This window comes from Eptesicus fuscus, chromosome 16, assembly GCF_027574615.1.
Source record: "Eptesicus fuscus isolate TK198812 chromosome 16, DD_ASM_mEF_20220401, whole genome shotgun sequence".
Lineage (NCBI taxonomy): Eukaryota > Metazoa > Chordata > Mammalia > Chiroptera > Vespertilionidae > Eptesicus > Eptesicus fuscus.
The window spans coordinates 18,369,521-18,396,239 of NC_072488.1; the positions used below are offsets into that span (position 1 = coordinate 18,369,521).

Here is a 26,719-nt window from a genome sequence, read left to right on the forward strand (position 1 = left end):
GGCTCTGCCAGCCCTTACGCACGCGCAGCCTCTAGTGCACCCGACTCAGGTAAGACAGCGGCGCGGGGCGCTAGTTCGGGAGCTAGATTTGTGCTATCCAGAGCGGGAGTACGGGAAGTTTGGGGGGTCCCTCGTTATGCTGAGGACACTGGGGTCATGCTGAGGACACTCGGGTGTCAGTGTCTCCCCACTCACGCCGCCGGACTGTCCGAGTGTTTCCGGGTTGCTCGGCGACCTTGGCCCCGCGGCCAGGGGCGGTGCAGGCCGGCTGGAGTGCCCTGAGATCCCCGGGGGCAGCCAGGGTGCACCGGGCAGCTGGGCAGGCGGTGGGAGCAGGAGGCTCCGGGGGTGCGGGGCGGCCAGGGGCTGAGAGGGGCTGAGGGTCGTGGGTAGCCAGCCTGAGGTCGCGCGCAGGCGCCTGGCAGGCTGCTCGGCTGTTGGTGGTGGGAACCTGGAAAGATGTGGCTGAGGAATCTTGCTCAACATCTAGACTGTGAGACCTTGCTGCATGACAGGATGTTGCCTGGAGATTCCGAGCCGTGTAGATTTCCAGCTTTGGTGCACAGATGAGGGGTTTTCCGATGCCACATTGAGCCTTGGCTTAAGTTTGTGTGCCTTGAGTCAGCTTCTCAGCCCCGTGTGCCCTTAACCCCATGATCACAGCCCTGCTTTTCTCTGAGCCCATTAGAGGGCGGCTTTATTTGAACCGTCACCTAAGTTCCAACCTCAAAAAGCTTGTCTGCTCTTGTTTCTCCTCTGCAAGTTAGTAATCTAACTTTGTTGTGGACAGTATGCCTTTGGGGGTCTTTATCGTTGGTTTCAATCTGAAGCTGAGGGACTTGCAATGTAAAACGTGTTTGTGTATACACACACACACACACACACACACACACACACACACACACACACACGAGGCCTGGTGCACGAAATTTGTGCCTGGGGGGGGGTAGGGGGTCCCCCTCAGCCCAGCCTGCACCCTCTTCACAATCCTGGACCCCTGGATCCTAATTGCTCACCTGCCTGCCTGCCTGGTTGCTCCTAACTGCCACCACCATTCCCTACCATCCCCCCCCCCCCCACGCGCCTGCTCACCCCCAGCTGTCCCCCCTGCTGGCCTGGTCGCCCCATGCAGCCTGTTTGTTCAGTCGTTTGGTGGTCCCTCACTAACCCCCCTGCCCGCCTGGTCATAGGCAGCCATCTTGTGAGGGTGAGGGTTAATTTGCATATTACCTCTTTATTATATAGTTTTTTCAAGAAAGGTGAATGATTTATTATACAGTGTTTTTTGGACTTTATTGTTTGAACCCTTAACCTCACTCTCTTCAAAAAAACAAAATGACATTTTACTGGGATTCCTTATACTGAGTCTGGCTACCGGCAGGCTGTTTTGTTCTTTTCACCCCTTCAACATTAAAACCCGAGAGAGCTCCCTGTACTGATGAGGGCTTATTTCCTGTCAGTAATGTACAGCATTGTAGTGAACAGCAAAACAACTCTCCTCACCCACTCACCTGCCTGATGATTATGTGTTGTTTTTTCTTCTTTCACTTCCCCTGCTTTATTTTTTTTGGGTAAGAATAGTAAAGTTTTAATCTTTTAGTCCCCAGGGATCACATTATCAAAATGAGAGAAGGGAATATTGGGGGGACACCTGATAAGGATTTTAGTAGGATACTACAAAGGCAGGGTATTTAATTACCTCCCCACCCTCAGGGGTTGTGAAAAGGAGTCAGGAGTGAATGGAGTAAAGGCGTGACAGTGAGCTGAGCTGGGACTGCAGAGTATCAGAGAACATACCATCTTCACAAAGGACAGAGAACAATGTGACAAAGAGCATGCTCAGGACAACAGCAGAATACTGAGATAATCAAACTGGGGATGGAGTTATTTTTACAGAAGTGGCATTAAGTTTTAATATGCTCATTTCGGCTTACATATATTTGTTGTTAAACTTAGGATGGTCCGCACTTTGGAACCACTGGCAAAGAAGGTCTTTAAAGGAGTGTTAGTAGCTGAATTTCTGGGCGTTTTTGGAGCATATATTTTGTTTAATAAGATGGACACAAACCAAGGTAATGATAATTCAGAAGTGAATGTTTTATAGAGGGGTATACAGTTTGCTAATGCATTTTAGGTGCTAAATGGCAGTTAGAGAAACTGCTTCTTCAGATTCAGCGTCATTAGGTATTTTTATGGCACAAGGGGAAACTAGGTGTTCAATTATTGTAAATGATTCTTAACTTCCTCCTAAAAAGTTGTTTGGAGACTAGGGAGTATGTTTCACACTTCCCTGGGTTTTCCTAGTGCAGGGGTGGGCAATAGAGCTAGTGTCCTGAGTCTGGCTTAGTTTGGGAGCACAGATGTAGCAAATGCACCTCCCTATTTGGTAGACTGAGAGTAGCATAGCCAAACTGTCAAAGTAACCAGTTTCTTAGGCTTGCAGTTCTGCATCAGTACTAGGCACTGAAAACCTTTGCCATGCCCTGGCTATTACTTAAAGTGCTTTGACCTATTGTGGGGTGAAATTCTATCTGAGAGCTAACAAAACTTTTATTTTTTCAAGTATGTTTTTACTTTTTCAAATCGTGACCTCCTGGTTCATGGGTCGACGACTCAACCACTGAGCAACACCGGCTGGGCTCACAAACTTTTAAATTAGGAAGTGCTGCTTTCTCTTTTACTAAAGCAGGGAATAGCAATCCCCAGTGGTGGCCATCTTTGAAATCTGTCATTTGTTTTATTAAAAAGTACTTCACCAGAACAGTTACACGATGCTACTGGATATTCAGTCTCTATGCTTTTGTTGTTGTATTTCTCACTTGAGGATATTTTTTCCATTAATTTTTAGAGAGTAGAAGGGAGAGGGAGAGACAGAGAAACATCAATGTGAGAGAGACACACTGATTGGTTGCCTTCCACACTGGCCCCCATTGGGTCCCAGGGATTGAGCCTACAGCCAAGGTACATGTCCTTGACCAGAAATCAAACCCAAGACCCTACAGTCTCCAGGCCGATGCCATAACCACTGAGCAAAACTGGCTAGGGCAGTCTCTATGCTTTTAAACTATAAGTAAGGGTATAAAAGAAAACATCCAAATAGTATTTAAAAGCAAATTAAAGTTTAAGATCAACTTAAAAAACTGGGTATTGTACAGTCTTATTTCTAATTCTAAAACAAGGTAAAATTACATCCATAAAAATAATTTATAAAGTTACATAAGAGAATTACACACTAACATTGAAAACTTGCTTTTAAATGCCACTTCTAAGTAAATTACATCATATATATATATATATAGGTCAAAAATGTTAAAAACTCCAGAATAACTATGGAAGGCTATATGCAAATGCAGTTTAGACCCAAAAGGATATAGTTCCTGGATTACCAGGACCTTAACAAAAATTTCTAATCTGTGGGATCCCTACTTTATACACCCTAAGGTTAAAATATGGCAGCATATTTTAATATAATAAATCTCTAATCATGTCTAATTTAAAAATTTTTTTCATCAGATTTTAGGCAAACAATGAGCAAGAAATTTCCCTTCATCTTGGAAGGTACGTTTCAGGTAATCTGTTCATCTTATAGGTATTTATAACTTTTCTCTTAATTAAAAATAAAACTACAAAAAGATATTTTCAGGTAATCTATAAAAACTAAATAGTAATTTCTTTATGAATAATTAAGGGCGAAATGACTATTTTGTGATGTTAATTAAAAAAAAATATTATTCATCCCTATTTTGGCTCCTTCTGAGAACAGAGTAGAGAAAATTCTCACCTAGAGTTATCTAGATGAGAGCAGTTAGTTCATGGGCTGGATTCTTAATTCTTCGAGTGGTTAAGAATGTAGACTATGGAATGAGACATACCTGAGGTGGTGATGGAATCAAACCACAGCTTAAAGTTTAAAACCAATCTCAGGTTTGCTAACATCTTGGAGCTATTTCTTTCTCTGTCAAGTAGAAATTCACAAATTGTTACAAGGATCAAACGAGGTAACATTATGTAATCAGCACAGTATTTGCCTAATAAATAGTGCTCATTACAATGATTAGTACAGGTTCTAGAGCTTCTACATGAAATACCAACAAGAAGGGAAAAAAGTTTATTTTGCAATAGCATTTAATTTTAATATTTTTACATGATTTTATAAATGACAACTATTTTTAAATTTATTTATAGTTTATTACAAATCCATTGAATATTCTGGAATGTATGGAGTCAGAGAGCAAGATCAAGAAAAATGGTTGAACAGCAAAAGTTAGGAGTAAGTACAATCTGAATTTATAATATATTTAGAAAACACTCATTTTCTTTGCTTTTTAATTTTTTGAGGGGTTTTTGGCCTCTTCTTTTTGAAACTTTTCTTTTTCCTGATGATACTTTTCACATCTCTGTTGTGTAGCCAGTCATCACGTTCAGCCTCCCATCTAAGCTGTTTGAGACCTTTGGGGGAGAAGAAAGATGAACACACCACACTGTAGACTTTTGGAGGCCCCACAGAACATCCTACTGAGTAACAGGAGCTGCTGGTCTGCCAGGGTCTACAGCTGTTTACCAACCACAATGCAAATCCCCTGCTTATTTGTAACTTTCCTTCTGTATTTAATGTCAAAGATTACTGTTTTATTTATAAAAGACCAGGACAGGAAAGGAACAAATGCTCTAAAGATTTTATTTCCCCTGAACCCTTTTTACTGGCAAAAAACAGAAGCCAGTAACTATGAATATCAGAAAAAATTAAAATGTGTAAAAAGCATTTATAAAGTCACTTAGCAAAAAAATTCAAGTTACTTACTTGCATTATCTTTGTTAGCCATGGCATTCATGCCAATGTTGTCAAACTTGGATCCCATATTTTCATCCAATAGGTGGCCAAACTTAAAAAAAAAAACAAAAAACGGGGGTGGGGGTGGGGGAATACATTTATTAGAAAACTTAAAACAATGGTGAATAGCTAACTTCTCAAAGTAGTACATTACCCTTTACCTCTTCAGCAGATACAAATAGGTTGGAGTCACTGAAATTTCTTTTCTTTTTCTTCCTGGGTCCTAGAAGAAGTATAAACCTACATTATTAAATTGTAAAATCCAATGATTTTGGAAAAATATAAATCTTTCAATATGACTTCGTTAAAAAAAATTTATATTAGGGATAAAATACAAAATTTGCAATTACCGTATTTTCTGGCATATAAGACGATTGGGCGTATAAGATTTTCCTGGGTTAAAAAGTCATCTTATATGCCAGAAAATACGGTAGTCCAATATATCTAATCCATTATATCTAATCCCATCAGTATAGTCCAATATACAGTATTTTCCGGCGTATAAAACGACTTTTTAACCCAGGAAAATCTTATACGCCGGAAAGTATGGTATTTTCTAACACCATTAGGTAGCTGTACTTACAGAGATATGTACTTAAGAATTAGTATATACTATTTTTAAAAAAGTATCCTAATAGAATTGTTCATATGATTTTCTGTCTTCTTGCCTTTCAGATTTGGCCACTGATCACGGTTTACCCTATCTTATAGTATCAGGCACGAATAAATTTCCAAAGTTGACATGGATAGATTTTGTAATATTTAAAGCAAAATGTAAATTCTAATTAAGCCAGAGGTTTTATTCTTTGGACTAACTGTGAAGAAATTTATGGAAAGTATGTTTATTATGTTATAAATAAAGTTTTGTTTACACCACTCAAAATAAAGTGGTTCTCCTTTAAAAAAACACCTGTAATTCTGAATATGTAAACTTTTCAAAATAGATAAAAAAGTAAAACATCTACTTTTAATACTTAAATTTTAATTCACACATTTAAAACCCCAGTATCTAAAAATATAATAACTAGAAATAGCTTTTATCCATTTCCTGAAATAATATTATCCAATTTGCATCTTTGACATCAATGTCTCTGGCACTACTAGAGTCACTATTTAAAAAAATAAAATAAAATAAAATATTTTTTATTGATTTCAGAGAGGAGGGGAGAGGGAAAGATAGAAACATCAATGAGGAGAGAATCATCGATTGGCTGCCTTCTGCATGCCCCACACTGGGGATCAAGCCCACAACCTGAGCATGTGCTCTTGACTGGAATCGAACCTGGGACCAGTCAAGTCCGAAGGTTGACGCTCAATCCACTGAGCCAAACTGGCTAGGGTTAGAGTCACTTTTTTAAAACAGCTGTACTAAGAAATAAAATTTGTCATAAAATTCAGCTGTTTTAAGTGTATAATTCAATACATTTCAGTTAATTTACAGAGTTGTTCAGCTGTCATCACAATGCAATTTTAGAATATTCCCATGAACTCCAAAAGATCCCTAGTGTCCATCTATAGTAACATGATCCCTCCCATGAAGGCTTTGCCTTTTCTGGCTATCTTTATATATATAAAACCCCAATATACAAATAGACCAAACGGCAGAACAACCAGTCGCTATGACGTGTGCTGACCACCAGGGGGCGCACGTGGAACATGGTGGGCATTGGCAACAGGCGGATAGTGGAGCAGGTTAAGTGGGAGCGTCAGACTAAGGCCGTTGCGCCGGTCACTGTCATCGGGGCAAGCCTCTGGTGGTTACTAAAAATTCTTTGCTCCTGTGCACTGCGGTCCTGCCACCCCCTGCTCCTGAGGGGCGATTGGGGCAGCAGCTGCCGCTCGCACCCGCTGTTGATGCTGGCCCCAATTGCTCCATGCCATCAGCAGTAGGGCTGCCGAAAGATAGGGGTCGGGCAGGGGCACGGAGGATGGGCAGAGACCTGCCCCTGTGCCCACCACAGTCTCGTGGCTCACAGTTCCTTTCAAGGTACACGAATTTGTGCATTGGGCCCTTAGTTTTATATAAATGGTTTTCTGTATCTGGCTTCTTTCCCTTTCTCATAACAATTTTGAAGCTCATCCATATTATAGCATGTACCACCACTCCATTCCATTTTACTGCTGAATGATATTCCATTACATGGCTATACCATATTTTACTATCTAATCATTAGTCAATAGACATTGGGCTGTTTCCACTTTTTGGCTGTTATGAATAATGCCACCATGAACAATTGTGTACAAGACTTTACTTGAATATATCAGAGCCACTTTTGATAAAATAGCTTCTAGAGCATTTTATCTTAATTTTTATCAAAGTGAAATATATGTTATATTATTTAAGAATTGTTCACAATACTATTATTGAATATTTTATCTTAGGCTAAAATGCTCATTAGCATAGGATTAAGAAAGTTTTTTTTTTTTCCATTCATCTTATAGGTACAGATCTATAACTTCAATTAGTAAACAATTCTGCTGCACTGCCTTCTTAAAGTTTCCTTAAGGTTTGATTATCCTTAAGAATATCCAACATTTGCAAATTAAGGTGGAGCCCTCAGGATCAATCAATAAGTCTGAAATTGCTTTGCTTCTTTTTTTGTTTTAATCAATTCTACTAGGTACACTTTACTCGGCATTCAAAATTATTATTGATTGAGATTCTTTCAGACTATTGTCTTCTGAAAACAGTACTGATCATTAAAAAAATAAGGTTACTGAGAGAGTATCTTTTAATGACAGGCTCAGTAGGACTTGTTTTAAAGCAACATTTATTTCCTGTGAGATGATTTTGAGGAAAACTTTGCCTTATATTTGAGCATTTGCTACTATTAACATGTGACCTTACAGCAATCAGTTGAAAACAAAGTGTGGAAGGTATTATAATTTAAATATGTACCAGGTAAATCACGCTAATTAAGAGGACTGATTGTTAGCAGTATTTGAAAGAGCTGATAGAAATTTTGTAGGCATAAAAATCTGACTACTACCATATATAGTTTTTATTATTTTTGATATTTATTGTCAAAATATTTAATGTCAAAAGTTTTAAGTATTTCTTAATAAAATATTGTCATTTTGTTTTTAACTTTGCAAATCTATTTTTATTCATTAGTACTAGTAAGCAGAAGCTAGAGAGGCAAAGCGTGAAAAAAGCACAAGCCTGTGTTTTCCTTTTTTAAGATTTTTAGTTGTCTTTTAGAGAGAGAGGAAGTGAAAGGGAGAGAAATATGGATGTGAGAGTAAAACATCAATCAGCTGCCTCCTGCATGCCTCCCACCAGGCATTGAGCTGGCCCTGACCAGAAATCAAACTGGCAACCTTTTGGTGCAACCAAATGAGCCACACCAGCCAGGCCGCTTGTGTACTTATCCACAGAATTATGGGATAAAGTATTTATTGTATGATTGCTGTCTATATTTTTATCAAAAATCTAAGGTTGATGATAGTACTTTTTTCTTTTATTAGTACCTTAAAAGTGCTACTTTAAAATAACGTTATGATATACTTGAAAGAATTCCTATCTGTTTTATATAAGATATTTATGAGATTAGAATTGTTTTGACATGGCAGCAAGATGGCAGATCTCATAAAAAAGGAAAATAAAATTAATAAAGAGCATGGATTTTTCAGAAGGGTCAAATGGCAAAGAATAAGATTTAGTTGAGAAAAGGCAAAAGGTATCTATGAAAAACCAGGGCTTACATATAATTGAATGGTTTAAACAGAAATCATCTAGAGATATTTAGATGTAAGAGGAAAGAAACCAGGAAGAAAAAAAATAATTAAAGGTGTATGTGGGAAATAACAATTTTCACATAAAAATGTTACTATCCATTATAAAAACAAACTAATTGTACTACCAGAAATTTAGAAAAGTTAATTTCCCAACAGAATAATGAATAATAATTTTCTTTTGCACACTGCTTAGGTTTCAAAGGGACTAAATGCATTTTCTTACCTTGGAATGATTCAGCAAAGTCAAAATCATTTGCACTTTTCCTCTTGCTTTTATTAGAATTGACTTCGGAGCTCACTTCATCATTAAGGTCTGTTACCAAAAAATGTGCTATTAAGTAATTTAAAAGCAATGGGACTGCTATAGGGTTATGCTAAATGATAAATATTAACTTTTAGAAAACGCTAATTACTATTTTAAGATTAAAAAGGGCAACTGTGGTGATTTGGGGGGAGGGGAGAGGTGGAAGAGGGATAAATGGTGTTGGAAAAAATAAAATTTTAAAAAGGAAGCAACATAACAGCTCAAAAGGTGTATCACAGATATGCTGAGGAAGAAACGAAGATCTAGTTTGTTTCTGTCTTAATTTTTAAAATGCTTACCTTGAATGCCCTCACTCTCATCATCCAACACATCCATGAATGTTCCTCCATCTTCATCAATTTCAGTAAATTCTTCATTCATACTTCCTAATGAAACTTCATCATCATCTAAGTTATCAAGGTCATCATCACTATCTTCTGAATCTTCATCTACTGGCTCACCTTTAGCTCCTTTTGTTTTCTTTTTCATGTTGCTGAAGAAAAACAACAACTTGTAATGTAAAGGAGGACGGTTTTCTAAAATGTGGCTTGATGCCTACAGGAGGTATTAGGCTATTAACAGGTTTAAAGGAGAGTTACAGAAAGCTCAGAGCCTTTATTTAATATACTAATATGCATTATAAAAGGTCCAGAATGAAAGCACTGGACCCATTTCCCAAGTTTATTAATATCTCTACTGTTCTGAGGGACCATTGGGAAATGCTGAGAAAACAGTTAAAAAAAATATTGAAGAAATGTATTTTACCCAGCAAAATCAAGATCATCCTTCCCAGAGGTGAAACAGTTATCATCTTCAAATGTATCTGCCAGATAACAATATGTAAAGTGTGAGATAGAGCAAAGAAAACAAAGTTGACATGTCTTATTTCTGAATCAATTAACAGTCATGATTCTTCTGTTTACGACAAAAAACAAAATAAACCTGTGAATATTCTGGCCTTAATTAAATTCCTCAACTAAAATGAGTTCTAGTTAATTTCAGCTTCTTTCTACAGTTTTATAGAAAAGGTAAATACCAAATATATATTTAGCAACTGCTGTCCTTTTTACTCCATTAGAACTATTTAAGTGAACTCAATGTAAGCCTTTCTAATTTCTCATATTTCCTGTTTCAGTCTAAATTTTAATTAAAATTTTCTAGTTCTGTGAAGTATAAAGATAAAACAGATTAAGTAGTAGACTATTGCTACCAATAATGCAAGGCAGTTAGCAACAGTAAAAATGGTTTCTCTTCTATAGATTTGGCCTTAAGAATGAATATGCTCAGGTAAATATAATTTTTTCCCTCCACAAATTGTCAAAGAAAAATCACATATTTTTCTGCAGCAAATGTGGGTGAATTACCATATCTCCCCAAATATATTTTAATCCTTCATTGTGATCTGCATGGTATTCTTAGTTAAATAAATTTTTTAAACTAAGGTCACTTCTACAACTAATACTCCATGGTTCTATAAGTAAATAGTAATAAATTATTTTACAAATTACCAATCATCTTTTCAAATTCCTCATCATCCACATCTTCTATACTTTCTTCATCTGCATCCCGTTTTTGTTTCTCCTTAACAATAGCAACTTTTTTATAATACCTAAAATAAAATTCATGTTACATCTTTAATAATTTTACTAAAGGGCCCACTTTATTATAATCAAAGCACCTACTGGCCAGTCACCAAAACAAGTGTAAAAGCTGTTAACTCAGTTAGATATAAATGACTAAAATTTGTATTTATTATAGAAAGAAATTTTGAATTTTGCAAAAACAACTAGAAACCTCCAAAATGTGAAGTATAAATTACAAATATTTAGGTTTAGTTCTTCATAGAAACACCTCAACTCATCTTAATTGAATGGCATATGTAAAAAGTTGTTTCAGGGTCAACCCTAATGATGAAAGTATTAGAATATTATAATAAATGTGGCTGACCTCTATTCACAATATTTTATCAGTTAGACCTATTGTCATAAGAGGTGCAGCAAAACTTAGCATTTTGCAGATGGGATCATATGCTCAAAATTCTTTACATAAAATGTTTTAAAAAAGCAAATCAAATCAAGCAGAATTGACCAACCAGATAATAGTTCCTTTACTACTGCAAGGCATCTATATATATACTAGAGACCCGATGCATGAAGATTCATGCAAGAATGGACCTTCCTTCCCCTGGCTGCTGGCAGCGCCTTTGCTCCAGGCTGGAGGTGCCTTTCTGCCTTCCCATGCTGCCCAGAGGCCCATAGTGGCTGGGGTGGTGCCCCACCACCAGTCGCTTGGCACCTGCGTATGCAAATTAACCCACCATCTTTGTTGGGTTGATTTGCATACTCACTCCTGATTGGGTGGTGGGCATCGCAAAGGTACAGTCAATTAGCATGTTACTCTTTTGTTAGGTAGATATAAAAGCTTAAGCAACCATTAGGACTGGTTGCTATGATGCACACTGACCACCAGGGGGCAGACACTCAATGCAGGAGCTGCCCTTGGTGGTCAGTGCGCTCCACAGTGGGAGCACCACTCAGCCAGAAGCTGGGCTCATGGCTGGCCAACACAGCTGCAGCTGCAGCAGCGGAAGCCCCTCCAGCCTCTGCAGCAGCGCTACTGAGCAGCAGCGGCGGCAGGTGCAGTGGGGCCAGGATGAGCGGCAGTGGAGCAGCGCCCCGCCCAGCTTGGGCTCCTCCCTGGCCACCCGCTGCTTTGCACACTGCTACATCCCCTGAGAGGTCCCTGATTGAGAGGGCACATGTCAGGCTGAGGACTCCACCAGTGCACAAATCCGTGAACCAGGCCTCTAGTATGCATATAATGACCTTCGATATTTCCAAGGTTAGCCTATGTTAACAAAGCATTTTATGGAATCTAAACATTTAAGTTCCCCAAATGAAACTGTATTAAGTATATTACCTATAAAAAAACACTTCATCCACTGGTATTTGGCTTTCTTCTTTTGCAAGGAACTCCTTACTGTTCACTAGAAAAATTCAGTTAAAAAATTTCATTTATTAAAGCAATCTTTTTTATGTTATTTAAGCTCTTAAGACTAAATACAATCATAATGTCTCAACATGTTAAGGAAGTTGGTCAAAAGGGATCCTAGAATGCAAAAAACAATCTCTGGAAAAGTCTATGTGGAGGAGACCCAACATGTGAAACTGATGATCAGCTAGAATGAAAAGTTGGCAGTACTTAGCCCAAGGTACATCACAGTGAAAGGACAGGGTCTCTCATTGTCCTCTAATTGCATCCCAAGTCTGAATTTGAAGATACATAAAAACTCAAAGAGTTCTTTTAATAATTTCTTTAAACTTGCCATTTTCATCTCAGAAAAATGACAATGCCTTGCCATCCTGGGAATAGGAAGCAAAGACAAACATAGAATTCTCCATGATTTTACTTAACACTGAGGAAACTAAAAAATAAGATTAAGGAACTACAATGAAGTTAGTTTTCCCTCGTCAGAATAAAAACTTATGACTCATCTTGAATAAAAGGGAATTGGCTTCTAATTCTAACCCTATTAAGTTTGGATAAGTCTTTTCACACCTCTGGACCTCTGTGAGATAAGTCAGTTGGAAATGATTTATTAGGTGTATTTTCACCTTAGCCTTTGGACAAAAAGGAGTTGGGATCTGGTATGCAAACAAATGACAACTCTGAATAGAAAAACAAAGAATTAGATCCTAAGATGGATCCACTAAGTTAACATGATGCTCTATGACAGAACTGTGTGTGGGGTTTTCTGCTAGCCCATATTGAGACTTAAGGTGGTCTGAACTGTAAAAGATAGTAATTACCTATCCTACCTAATAAAATAATAATATGCAAATTGACCGCACCTTCGCTACGCCCAAGCCACGCCCACCAGCCAAAGCCACGCCACCAGCCAATCAGGGCGAGTATGCAAACCACCCAACAAAGTTGGCGGTTAATTTGCATATGCTGAGGGAGGGAGGAGTGAAGACTGAAGACAACTTAGAAGGATGAGGGAGGAAAAGTGGAAAGCAAGGTGGCTGCCAGAGGGAAAGCCCTGGCGGGGCGGGGCGGGCAGCAGCAGCGCGCAGGTGCAGGCATGGCGGCCGCATCGGCTGCTTGCAGGATTCTTCCTGCAAATGGGCTACTAGTCTATATATATAAAAGGCTAAGTGACCCTCTGACTGTCTGACCGGCCAGTAGCTATGACGTGCCGCGCACTGACCATCAGGCGGAAGACGCTCAACACAGGAGCTGCTAAGCTGCGGTGACTTGGCAGCGGCAGTTTCTTGGGTGATGCAACCCAGAACCAGAGAGAACTACCCTCTCACAGTCTAGGACCCTTCGGGGGATGTTGGAGAGCCAGTTTTGACCTGATCCCCGCAGGCCAGGCCGAGGGACCCCACCTGCCAGAGGGACCCCATTCACATTGCAGATACCCTTCAAGCCGCAGTGCACAGCCCCAGGTGCAGCTGGCCGGGGAGGGACCGCGGAAGGTTGGCTCCAGGGTGTGTCTGGCATGTCTTGCCCAGTCCCACCTTGCTGTCCACCTTCTATTTAATTTCCTTTTAATGTGCACGAATCCATGCACCAGGGCACTAGTATATATACAGGGGTGGGGGGATCACAGATAAAACTACAGATGATACAAAAATGGAAAAATATTGATAATTGTTAAAGGTGGATGATGGTCTTTGGGAGCTGGGGAGTTGATCATACTATTTATTTATTTACTTTGGATATGTTTGAAATTTTGTGTAATAAAGTTAAAAAATAAAAGGCCCAGACACAGTAGACTTAAGAAGGCCTACACCTTCTTGGGAACAAAAGATGGATAATGTCTCTGGTGCTCAGGTTTTATTCTGTTAAAGTGGAGCAAAGAATAACACAATTTATTTGTTATTGACTTGTACTATCATGTAAGTTTCAGCTCTTCAGGCTTTTATAAATTATTAAAAAGTATTTTATAAATACTTACCAGCAAGACTACGAATATCCTTTATAAAATGTTTTCTTTTTGGTTGCATCACAACACTATCTGTGTTTTCTGAAATGTAAAATCAAGATGGTATAATGTAAAACCTAGTTAGTTATGTGCTCATATTTATTAAACATCAACAGTAAAAACTGAATAATTCATCAAATAGAAGCATACCTTTGCCTTTATGTGGCTTTGGATTTCGGTATACAAATCGATCCAAGAATCTCATTAGTGTGAAATCCTGCAGTGGGTCCCCTGAATACTGAATATAATTTCCCTGAAAGGTGAGGGGAATTTCAGGACTTAACTTACATACAAAATGTAAGCATCTATTACAATATGTAGAAGGCACAAATCTGCAATAAAAGACTTCAAATGTTTCTCTCATGCACATTTTTTTTGTTTTCTTATTCCTCACCTGAGGATATTTTCACTGATTTTGAGAGACAGAAACATCGATATGAGAAACATTTATCAGTTGCCTCCTGTACTTGCCCTGACTGGAATCGAACCCACCACCTTTCAGTGTTATGAGACAACGTTCCAACCAACTGAACCACCTGACCAGGGAACATGCAAATTAAACACACACTCATACAATTTCTATGATGCACTGCTAATTATATGAATAGGTAAGTAATATTAATACTACAGGTCATCTAACCAACTACAGAAACCTAAACCTTAAGTGACAAATAGGAGAGGGCAATCTTTCTCTAGGAGAAAAGGCAGAATGTAATAAATGACTGTGGTTTTCTAAAATCCTGTATTTCCATTCATCTCACAGTGGGAAGTCTTAACTGCTGTTCTGTATTAAGTCATTGCTCTTTTACAATAGCAGACAAATGTATATGAATTTATCTGGTGGAGAAATACTGCATGGCCAACTTATTATCTAAAACTAGATTACTTATTTTTTTCTTATATCATGTCTTTTGAATATTTTAGACTTACCTGAAGGATAGTTTTTGCAAACAGAGCCACAGAAGGATGAAAATGTTCAGATAACTAAAAAGAAAAATGTGAATGAGGTCAATTCTTACTACAATTATAGATTATTTAAGAAAACCCTAAGGATTAAAAAAGGTAATAAATTAGAAGAGTGATTCTCAAAATTTTGGTCTCAGGGTTGCTTAATATACTTAAAAATCAAATACCTGGAGAGCTTCCTTAATGTAAGTGGGATATACCTATTGTTATTTACTTTACTAGAAACTGAAACATTTAAAACATTTATTTATAGTTTAAAGTAACAATAAACCTATTACATAATAATATATCTTACAGAAATTATTTTTAAGAGTAAATATTAGTGAGAAGGGTAGCATTATTTTACAGTTTTGCAAACTAGCTAATAGAATACAATGGATTCTCACATCTACTTCCATATTTCATGTTACTTTAGTTGAGATATATGAAGAAAATATCACCTCATACTGATATATAGTTGGGAAAAGGAGGATTTATTAATAGGCTTTTACATAATTGTGGATTTTCTTCATGCTTAAGACAATGTCTCCCAAATACCCAGACTCTTGTCCTTGGGAGATGAGACAAGTTTCATTCTTAGGTATGCACACAGAACATTAAAAACAAATGTACTGTAGGGTCAAGATAATAAAAATCAACATTTTTTCTTTCTTTGTTATTCTTACATGATTCTGGCTTTTTAAAAATGTGCAGGTATGTGGCAGTAAAGAATATGATAGATGTGAGTATAGCTTCATGCTACTGTCTTTATTGTGCTAAGGCACCAACAGTTTTATCCATCATTTCTTTTACACTATCAGTGCCACTGTCAACATAGTGACGAAGGTAAATAATGTCCTGGTATAGTATGAAAGTAGTTGTGACCTTGCAGACTTGCTGAAAAGGGATTAGGGAGCCATAGGAGTCTGTGCCCACATTTTCAGAATCACTATATAGGAAGACACTTATTTGCTTTACATGAGAAATCACAGGTTATTAAAAATATGAGGTACTCTTACACATTTAAAAAGTAACTTTATTTGCAAAAAGTACTTTCATCATAAAACTTTTCAGGGTATCTAATGCAAAAAGCAAAATTTAACTATTTAAAGAGCTATTATATGCAATAATCTACCTACAAAAAGCAAAACTTATTTATAGCCAGGTACCGCATCCTTATTTTGCATGCACATTATTTAAGATTTTCTATATGTGAATGCGATGGTATAAATATGGAAAAATTAATGTTTAACAGAGGCAAAAGAAGTATGTATTAAAAAGCATCACAGCTGTGTGACATACTTCAGATTGCTTCCTTATGATAATTAACTCAAGTCTAAATAACAACTCAACTCCTATATTTATTAATTTGTAAGAAAAATGGAAACTTCAAGGTGTTAATAAATCCATAAGGACAAATATATAGCATAAGTTAATTGAAAGACAAATTGAAATTATTTTACCTTTTTGAGTTCCCAAAAGCTTGTGTTTTCAGCTCCACAGAACAAAGGGTTTCTACTGAATGGATCATATGTGTTTAACTGTTTGCCACCTGAGGACCAAAAAAAGAGTATTTCTCAAATGCTTTATTCCTAGCGCAAGGTATCACTAAAGCCACCATCTTTGATGTTGTTACCAACAGATATAATTTCCAACATTCTTAATTAGCCAGGTATCCTACTTATATTAAAAACTCCAAAGTTCTTCAAGAATCTATCTTGGTACCCAAGCTAGCATTTGCTATTGCATAAATCAGGCAGCATGTTTATCCCAACTCCTAAAAGATGCCTCCAAAACTTCCCCCTTTTTCAAATAAAAACAAAAGGTGCCTAATTCTGGATCAACTAGGTCATAAGTGTCAAGATGGCAAGTAACCTGAAGATGAAATAAGGTTAAAGTCTTTTTGAACATTAGAGTGCTCTAAATATTTGTAATTTAATTATGCCCAGAAATAATTCGCACTTGGAACAGATTTTACATTTTCTTCATGTTTTCAGAAGCTTGGGATTAAACAATTGAAAAAAAGGATTTTCAGAACACACTATGAACTGCCTACTCATCATCCTTCTAAAGTTATTCTCAGTTTAGCCTTAAAACAACTGATGGATTTCTTTTAAAAACTTTCCTGATGGCTACCAAACTTTTTATACTTCACAGGCAAACTGAAATTTGGAGAGAAAATAATTTGACCACGAGTCCCACAACAAGTTTGAAGAAATAGTTCTGGCACATTTCTTGATCCTCAAGGCTAGAATTCACAGCCTCAAATGAAGAGACTACGTTTCTAAGATTTCTTTTGGCCCTAGTATTCTATTAATAGACTTACTTTAGCTTGTGTATGTATATGGAAAACCTAAAGTTTCTATCTCACAGTTTTTATTCCTAAAAGATTACCTGTAGAGGATGAATATGATGTTCAAACAAAAGAACCAAAACTGACACATAATTCACAATATCTAACCAAACACTTGTTTATAAATCAAACTTTCATGTACACATATTTGATATCTTCATATATGTTCTATGTTTGAGGCTAAAAAACTTTAAATATACAGATAAAGATTAAGAAACAAAAACTGGTTTGAAGGTATAAACTTTGACATTAACAGCTAAAGGAAAGGAGATATATTGTGTACCTAACATGTCCACAGTTTTCCCACTAAATCTTCATAGCTTCAAAAGGTACTTGCTTTAATTTCTACGATTTCAATTACTTTAAAATGTGTATTTACTATCTGTAGTATTATTAATAAATTATCCACTATATTAAAAATGTACTTCTAAGGTCTTATAAAGTTATAAGAGTTCCCGTTTTTAAGAAAGCAATACTGAGGAGTTCTAAAACTGTATATTAATTTCTAGTAAGTTCAAAGGGGAAACCAATTTCCTCCTTTAAAAATTTAAGGGAATAATTTAATATTTAAAAAACTCACCTTTCAAATTATCAAAGTGTACCCAAGATGCAGACACTGATTTTTTGGTTTCCATATGATTTTTAGACACAGTTTCTTCTGTCTCAACTTTTTTCATTGTACCTGTTTCTTTATCTGCATCAGTGAATGTTTCTATGTCTTCATCATCTTTTATGTCAATAAAATTTTCTTCATCATCAGATTCCTGAAAAAGGGGTGTAATTAATCTGAGTCAATCAACTGGAAGTCTGTATTCAATTTTTTTGGTGAGATAGTTTTGAAGAAGAGTCGCTTATTGCAATTCTGGTGAAACATGAAAGTTCTACCAGTGAAATTTAGATGGAAGGAGAACCTATCCTTCCCTGAGACTCTGGGACTTTATTACATAAAAACATTCGAGCCCTCAAACAAATTTCTGACATGTTTTAAATAACCCTATCAGGTAGATGTTATTATGTTCATTTCACAACAGAGGAAACAGGTTTAAGAGATCTGCTAGCTCTATAACCATCTATAATTACCTCCTATTAATGCAGTTTAGTGTAGTGTGGTTTATTAGGAGTAAAGGAGTCAAGCAATATGTCACCTAGTAAACTTTATACCTGGACTTGAGTTCAGGTCTGTCCCAACTGCTGTCCCAACTGAGATGCTCCAGACAACTAAGAAAGTTACTGTCATCGAAGCAAAGAAGAAAAACACCAATCTATCTCAGAACCCACTCAATTTAAAAAGCAGTTGTAAAATATACCGGATGATCAGTTAGTTGACTCCTTAACCCTGGTTTTGCTTTCAGGATCTCAGACACAAGATATAAAGCTCCACATATGAATGGTGGCATCTGTTCACAAGTAACTTGAAGTAACCTCTTCACAAAAGCCTTCACCCTTCGCAACACGATGTCAGCTTTCAGAGACTTGTAGACAAGATTAAGAAACATGGCTTGTTTTGAACATGTCATTAACCCTGGGTCCAACATCTTCCTGTAAAACAAAAACAAGATCAACTGTTTATTTATAAAACATTTCTACAACCAGCAGCCACATATTAGAGGAAACTACTAACCTCATCTTAGTTAGGGATAACTTTCCTACTTATTTTAGAGCAAGAGATCACTTCTGCCAAGAGGTAAAATGTAAGTCAGTGACCAGGACAGAAAGAACCATGATGGTAGGGGTGAGGGGAATCACAGAAAAAGAGACACTTTTTTTTTCTTCTTTTCCAAGTGGTTCTCCATATTCTAGACCAGTGATGGCAAACCTATGACATGTGTGTCAGCACTGACACGCGTAGCCATTTCTGATGACAAGCGGCCGCTGAGGCGGCCGCATGCTGAGGATGAAACATTTGCGAAATAATGTTTTTTCCTCAAAGTGACACACTACGTGAGTTATGCTCAGTTTTTTGGCGAAGTTTGACACACCAAGCTCAAAAGGTTGCCCATCACTGCTCTAGACTAAGAGGGCATAGCCCTAACTGTATAATTTTCCTTAGATACAGAACCACGCATGAAAAGCCAATCCAAGACCAAACAATGAAAACTGACCTATGAAAGCAATGGATAAATCTGGGTTCTTATCCTTGTATCTACTAGCTGGGTGACCAAAAGCAGCCTCCTCCACATGGTTCTAGTGAAGACCATTACTTGTTTAGAAAATTAAATTGTGAGGCCTTCAGAGAATCTCTCGTCCAATATACTGTGTAACAGCCTTCTATACATGCTATTCTCTTTGCCCAGAATGTTCTTCCCCAACTGTCTGCATATCCGTAATATCTAAATCAGGTTCCTCTATTATTTTCTTTACCAGTCCCATGTTTATCTTCTTCATAGTTTAATACACTTTGTTACCATTTTCTCCTTTTCCCTCCAAAGTCCAATGCAACAGGGAGTGGGCCTGTGTTATTCATTGTTGTAACCTCAGTGCCTGGCACTTACAGTAAGTGCTTGATATTTATTGAATGAATAAATGGTTCATTCCATAGCAAATGGCTATGAAACATATCTAGTAATTGTGGATTATTTATTCTCTCACTAGGAACCCAATCTAATTTTGGACAAAATTTTATCAGAAAAATCTCTCCTTTACCTATAGCTGAAATCTGCTCCTGTATAATTTCCAACCATTATTTTACTATTGCCATCTAAAGTAACACATAATAATCTAACCACAAGTAAAAAAAGCAAAGTAAGTGGAACTAAAGTAAACAATCAACAAAATAAAAAGGCAACCTATGGAATGGGAGAAAATATTTATAAACCATTAACCTAATAAAGGGTTAATATAAAAAATACATAAGGAACCTCATAGAATTCAATAGCAAAAACAAAACAAAACAAAACAAAAAAAAAACACAACAACAAAAAAACACCCCACAAAAAACTTGATAGTGGGCAAAGGACCTGAATAAACATTTTTCCAAAGACAAATTGCCAACATGTTATGTGAAAAGTTGCTCAACATCATAGATCCCCAGGGAACTACAAATCAAAACCACCTCACACCTGTTATGATGGCTATTATAAAAAAGACAAGAGATAACAAACCTTGGTGAGGACATAGAGAAAAGGAAACCTTTGTACTCTGTTGGTAGGAATACAAATTGGGACAGTCATTATGGAAAGTCCTCAAAAAATTAAAAACAGAGCTACCACATGACCCAGCAACCCCATTTCTGGGTATATAGCCCAAGGAAATGAAATCAGTATCTTGAAGAGATATCTGCGCTCCCATATTCATGGCATTTTTCACAATAGCCAAAGTATGGAAGCAACCTAAGTGTCTGTCAACAGATGAATGGATAAAGATGTGATATTACAATGTAATATTATTCAGCCATGAGAAAAAAAAAAAAAAAAGAAATCCTGCTATTTGCATCATGGGTGAACCTGGAGGATATTATGCTGAGTGAAGAAAAACAGCTATTGTACGACTTCACTTATATGTGAAACCTAAAGAAAAACTGAACTCAGAAGCAGAGAACACTGGTGGTTCCCAGGGGCAGAGGATGGGTAGAAATGGAGGAATGTTAGTCAAAGGGTATAAATGTTCAATTATAAGTTCTGAAGATCTACTGTACAGCATGGTGGCTATCTATAATAATAAAAGCATGATATGCTAATTAGACCGGATGTCCTTCTGGGGCTGCTGCTGCGAGGGCTGGAGAGGCAGCCAGGGCTGCCTCCTTGGCACTTGAAGCCCATTGCATGAATTTTGTGCATTGGGCCCCTAGTCTATATATATATATAAATAAATAAAAGCCAAAGTGACCGAATGACCAGTCGCTATGACGCACACCGACCACCAGGAGGCAGATGCTCACTGACCACAGCGGGAGCGCTGCTCCATGAGCTTATCAAGCGGTGGCGGCAGGTGCAGTAGGGCCGGGATGAGTGGAGCAGCATGGGCTCCTCCCTGGCCACCTGCTGCTTCGCGCACTACTACATCTCTCAGGGGATGTCAGACTCCACAGAGATGGGGCCAAAACCGGCAGTCCAACATCCCCCCAGGGGTTCCAGATAGCCAGAGGCACAGGCCAGGCGAGGGACCCCACAGGTGCACAAATCCATGCACTGAGCCTTTAGTAGATAATAATACTGTATTATACACTTGAAACTTGCTGAGAATAGATCTTAAGCATTCTCATATACTCTCAGCAAGTTTCTATGTGAGGTGATGGATGTGTTAATGAACTTGATTAACCATTACAATGTATATGTATATGAAATTATCACATTTTACACTATACACACACACACACACACACACACACACACAATTCTATTCGTTAATCAAACCTCAATCAAGTTGGCAAAAAAAACCTTCACAACAAAATAACCTAATTATACTTCAAATGACAGCCTTTCAAATACTTAACCCTGTAAAGCTATTATGTGTCTTCTCTCCCCAAAGTCTCTCTTCTACAGGATTCTCAACTATCATCTCATATAAGTTTTAAATTCTCTCTTTATTCTAGTTTCTGAACTCTAGAGGTGCTCCAACTGATCTAAACCTCCAGACATAGGACCCAGAATTAACACAGTTCTCCAGATATGCTCGTGTGAAACCATTACTTCTTGTTCTAGTACTTGTTAACTTTCCCCCACTAATAACAGAAATAAAAACTTACTTGGTGTCAGGCTCTGTTAAGTGCTTAACATACACATATGATTACATGGGATAACATGCATTAACTCACTAATCTTACCAAAGTCCCAGTTTTGTCATTTTCTAGCTGGGTAACCTTGGGCGTTTCATAATCTTCATAACAATGCTATGAGATAGGTTTCTCCAGGCGTTTTATAGACAAACTGTGGCACAGTAAAATGGGATCATTTTTACCAATCATGTTTACCAATAGGGTTATAATGAGGATAAAATAATTTGTCCAAAGCTACACAGCAAACTAATGACTGGAACTCAAATCCAGACAGTATGGCTTATGTCCAAGAGTTAACCACTACATTTCATTTCTCACAAGACGTATGATTGTGAAATTATAAAAATGAATTAGAAGGAAATGCAAAACTTTTTGGTATACTCAAACAGTTGCAAAGTGTTTCCACACTGTTTAAAAGATCATCCCTCAATTGGTATGTTGCAGGTCAATTGCAAAGTTTGGTAAACAAATCTTAATCCGACTATTAAAAAAATTCCAAACTGTTAACCACCAACTCTCCCCCTACTTAACAAATTTTCTTGTTTACCACCTGACTTCCCCAATATAAATGTAAGGACCTTTAGTGGTGGGAATTTTGTTCACTATGCTATATCCTAAGCACCTCGAACAGTACCCAGCAAATAGGTGGCACTAAATTCTTGTTGAATGAATTACTAAATGGCTGCCAGAATAAAGAAACATAGGACATAAGCCACACTGAAGGTCAGGTGGGGGAGTCGGGGAGGGAAACTTGCATCTGTGATTCTATCTCTTTAATATCCCAAAATATTTAAAACTAATACAGCAAAATGTGAAATTTGAAATATTAGGTGGTATTAGATGCTTTGTGTATGTATTTTTTTTTGTATTTTAACTTTTCAAAATAAAAAATAAACAATGTTTTCAAAGTATGTAACATAATTGTCCAACAGGGAAACAAAGATGAACTTACTCCAAGTTAGTGAGTAGGGAGTTGCTGAGGGGGCCCTAAAATCCAGTTTAGTCTTTCTCTTGGGGGGGGGGGGGGGGGGGGGAGGCACTTCGTGTACTGTAAGATCACCTTATTCCTCACATTCACATATTGGCAGGGTATGTACTTACCTGTATAATGCTGCATAATATCGATTCGATATTGTCTGCTGAGAATTCATTACTTGGAAAAGCAACATTAAAGCCTGCACACTGGTATTAAAATTCACAATGTGTATCACTTTAAACAGCGTATCAACCTGCTCCCTCACTTTGTCATCACCAGTTTGGGCGTAAGGGTAGGCCCTGTTCACTCCTGTTAAAAGGGCACTAAGCATTTTTGATTCAATATCTTTTTTCTTGATACAAGACCGAAAAAAACAAAAATAAAGAGTTATTAATTTGTTAGCCAGTTCACTTTCTTCATGGGAGAGGACCATTTGATTTAAAAAGCAAATTGCATAATATTGTGCTTTGGAGCTGATATTTGAGCGAAAGAGCAGCCTTTCAACTTCACCACACACAACGCCTTTCATATTGGGGTGTTTACAAAGCAATGTCTCTAACAGATGGGAGGCTTTTGTGGCTATTCTGTTCTGAGGATCTCCCAGTTTGTTTACCACCTGCACAAGAAGAGCTTTTTCTTCCTCAGGTTTGTTGCAAAGAAGCTCATGAGCCACTGAAAGGGCTCGAGTTTTGGTGGCTACTAATGAATCATGACTTAAAGTTTCCAAGACCTGCACAAATTCAGCCACTAAGTGTTTCAGCTGGTGTTCAAAATACCATAAGATGAGCCTTCTGTCTCTTGAGTCCCTGTTGCCACTGGACAACTCTTCTAGTTTGTTGAAAGGATGCTGGCTGAAAATCCGCAGTTTCCGACTGTCTGGCAAAAGATCTGTAATGAGTAATTCTTTGAAAGTATCCAAAGCCATGAGGCACTGCTGTTTGCTGCCCTTCTTTTTCACAAGGTTTACCAGAGTTTCTACAAACTGGAGTGTGTGAACAGCATCATCCTGAATAAGAAGAATCATAGCTGCCATCCTGTCTCCTAGGGTCCCTGATGACACAATTGCCTTCATCCAGGTAGAAGAGGCTCCCTTTTGATTATTCGTCTTATTTTTGAATAAATTAATTTCATGCTCATACAACTTCTGAGCCAAAGTTTTGTACTTAGACACAACATCCCGAGGCTGGGGTTCCAAAGAATATTCATTGCTATACTCCAGATCATACCATTTGCCTCCAGGCTTCAGTAACAATGCCGGTCTCTCAACAAATTCAAAGATGTCCTGTTGTTTATCTTTCTTTATTTTTGGTACAGGACTATTGTTCTCATCAGAATGTTGTTCTGGTCTCTTCTTATTTTTCACCTTACTGACTGATGGCCTTTCATTTTCTGCTGCATTTTGCTTTTTATTATCCAATTTAGATACGCTTGCTTTTTTGTTGGTATCTTCTTTGTTGGGTGGTTCATCTTCTGCAATTATGAAAGATTTTGCATACTTGGCCAAGCTCAGATTTTGAATAAATGCTTCCAATTCACCTTGCTGAAGGTCATCAATTGCTCCTTTTTTGCCTCCATCCACAACTTCCTCATTCTCATCCAAAGCAGCGAGCATAAGGTAATCTTGCTGCATAAAAACATAAAGTTAAAAATAAATTATAAATCCAACAGTTTAGTTAAAACTTCAAAAGTTAATGTGAACCTGTATCTTTGCAATCAAAGTTGTCATGGTATTGCCTGGGCTCTCAACCTATACCAAAGTAAATACTTGACAGAGCAAAGATTTAAATATAAAAAATAGAAACAAAAAATAGAAAAAAAACACACAACATAATTAAAAAAAAATTCCAGAGTAGGGAAAACCTTTCCAAATTTGACATTAGGGCCCATAAAGAAACGAATGGGTAAATTTTTCATTCTCTCACACACAGAAGACAAAATATAAACTGGGTAAAACACTGGCAACTCATGTCACAGCAACTGGGCTTAATAATATAAAAGTTGATGCACATCAGTTATGGAAGTAACAAATAACCCAATAGAAATACGTGCAAAGGATATAAACAAACAGTTCATGGGGGAGGAAGGGAGTGGTTCTTTTAAAATATGAAAAGATGCTCAACCTCACTAACATTTAGAGAAATTCAAATTAAAACCACAATAATGCATCCATTTTTTAATCTGTCAGAGCAAAGATAAAATCATGACAGGTGTTGTTAGGGAAAGGGGGGGGTCACTTTCCTACATGGCTGATGGGAGTGTAAACTGGCACAACCTCTATGAAGGGCAATTTGCCACCTTCAATCAAAATACATAGAAGCATACATCCTTTGACCCAGCAGTTCTGTTTCCACAAATTTTGATTACACATACACTTACAAATATGGAAATAGATAGGTATTCATGGTTACATACTGAAGCATTATTTAAAATAGCGAAATATTGACAACATATGTATCCACAATAAATGACTGATAGAAAAGAAAATTAAAACAGACAATGATTTATGCGGGCATTAAACCAATGACAGAACTTTACATTCTGATATGGAAGGATCTCATAGATAGTAAGAAAAAATGGATACAAAATATTATATATAGATATAATACAGTGCCTTTTATGTAAAAAATAATGTACATGCATATCTATTTCCTTGGAAGATACAAAAAAGAATTACAAAAATATTGCTTCCTGGAAGGTAAATTGCATGACTGGAGCTAGAAGTGGGAAAAAGACTTTACCGAGTATCCCTTCCTTAAGGAACAGAACAAAATAACCCTTCTGTAGCGCGTGCATCTATTACATACTTAAAAATCAAATACAACTCGAGCACAGAGCAAACGGTGTGAATCTGCTCCTGTAAGGTGCATTTCTCCTGCCTCTATTCCACCCCCTCACCCCAATTCTAGTCTCGAAAACAATATTGAACAAAAAATAGGCCAAATTGTCCAATCGTTTCGTCAAACTCAGGGTAAAAGCCCACCCTCTTACCTCTCTGACCTCATTTCTTACTACTCTCCCCTTACTTCACTCTGCCTCAGCTACACTGACATTTCCGTTATTCATGAAACATGGGCTCAGTCCTTTCTTCCTTTCAGGTTTTTGCTCGTACATCTCAGGGATGGGTTCCGCGACGCCCTCATTGAAAACGGTGACGCCCTCTCTCACTGTGCAATGTCCTCCTTCCCGGTTTTATTTTTCTCCACAGCACTTGTCAGCGTCTGACATACTATGTATTCAAAAGCTGGGGGACTGTCCCTTTCCCACCATCAGGATGTGAATTCCAAGAAAGCGCAGAGCTCCTTGAGTGTGCGGTGAGCATGTGCCTGTCCTCGGTGAGAACCTAAAACTCCAACACCACCGGAGTTCAAAACACTGATGTCGCGAGGCCAGGACCAAAAAGGCAGCCTCTCGGCCCGGTGGAGCGCCGTTATAGTTCGTCCATAAAGGGAGAGGGTCGCCTGCATTCTGAGGCGACAGCATAAACACGCTTACTTCGACTTTTATCCTGTAAAGAGCAGTGGAAAAGAAGCGGTGCCGGGAGCGCACAGAGCGCTCCCCGAAGCTGGGAACTGGGTCCAGGACGCCCTCCCACTCCGCAGCTCCGGGGCCACGCGCGGGACCGCTCCCCGCGCCCCAGATCCCCTCCTCCGGGAGTTCAAGGCCATTACCTTGGTGCCTCCAAGCCGTAACACTTCCTCCATGGAGAACCCATTCTCGGCTTCATTATCATCCTCGTCGTCCTCGTCCGAATCTTCTATCCTCCCGTCAGGACCCCAGGGCCGCTCGGCATGGAACTCCAAGGGTTTCTTGGCGGCCGCCATGGTTAGCAAAGCACGCGCGACCTGTGATTGGGTTCCTTCCGGTTGGC

At 38.0% G+C, this 26,719-nt stretch overlaps 2 protein-coding genes across 4 annotated transcripts; one reads left to right on the top strand and one right to left on the bottom strand.

The window, feature by feature from the left end:
• CEBPZOS (CEBPZ opposite strand) lies at nt 1-5,575 on the top strand. 3 transcript variants are annotated; one of them, XR_008558516.1, is made up of 6 exons: nt 468-762; nt 1,957-2,072; nt 3,514-3,558; nt 4,186-4,270; nt 4,409-4,590; nt 5,507-5,575. XR_008558516.1 is itself a non-coding variant. In XM_054728084.1 (5 exons), exons 2-4 carry the CDS (start codon nt 1,958-1,960, stop codon nt 4,266-4,268), a joined length of 243 nt encoding a protein of 80 aa, XP_054584059.1. In that variant the 5' UTR covers nt 1-49; nt 1,957; the 3' UTR covers nt 4,269-4,270; nt 5,507-5,575. The 3 variants fall into 3 exon arrangements, 2 of the variants coding, with proteins under 2 accessions (XP_054584059.1, XP_027995922.1); XM_054728084.1 differs by lacking the exons at nt 468-762; nt 4,409-4,590 and adding an exon at nt 1-49; XM_028140121.2 differs by lacking the exon at nt 4,409-4,590 and having other exon boundaries at nt 473-762.
• Nucleotides 4,276-26,696, bottom strand: CEBPZ (CCAAT enhancer binding protein zeta). The gene is made up of 16 exons (XM_008162239.3): nt 26,520-26,696; nt 22,977-24,475; nt 18,469-18,700; nt 17,742-17,925; nt 16,272-16,360; nt 14,794-14,847; nt 14,014-14,116; nt 13,837-13,905; nt 11,793-11,859; nt 10,382-10,482; nt 9,639-9,696; nt 9,173-9,366; nt 8,793-8,882; nt 4,993-5,054; nt 4,802-4,883; nt 4,276-4,449 (listed from the first exon to the last, which is right to left on the bottom strand). The coding sequence occupies exons 1-16, from the start codon at nt 26,670-26,672 to the stop codon at nt 4,310-4,312; spliced, it is 3,177 nt and encodes a 1,058-aa protein (XP_008160461.2). The 5' UTR covers nt 26,673-26,696; the 3' UTR covers nt 4,276-4,309.
• Between the last annotated feature and the right edge of the window lie 23 nt (nt 26,697-26,719).

Excerpts from the sequence above, each read along its gene's own strand:
- CEBPZOS (XM_054728084.1), top strand. The coding sequence starts at position 1,958 with ATGGTCCGCACTTTGGAACCACTGGCAAAGAAGGTCTTTAAAGGAGTG. Across the intron at positions 2,073-3,513 it reads TAAGATGGACACAAACCAAG|ATTTTAGGCAAACAATGAGC; the intron begins GTAATGATAATT and ends TTTTTTCATCAG. Across the intron at positions 3,559-4,185 it reads ATTTCCCTTCATCTTGGAAG|TTTATTACAAATCCATTGAA; the intron begins GTACGTTTCAGG and ends ATTTATTTATAG.
- CEBPZ (XM_008162239.3), bottom strand. The coding sequence starts at position 26,672 with ATGGCGGCCGCCAAGAAACCCTTGGAGTTCCATGCCGAGCGGCCCTGG. Across the intron at positions 16,361-17,741 it reads ACACTTTGATAATTTGAAAG|GTGGCAAACAGTTAAACACA; the intron begins GTGAGTTTTTTA and ends TTTGGTCCTCAG. Across the intron at positions 8,883-9,172 it reads TGAGAGTGAGGGCATTCAAG|ACCTTAATGATGAAGTGAGC; the intron begins GTAAGCATTTTA and ends TTTTGGTAACAG.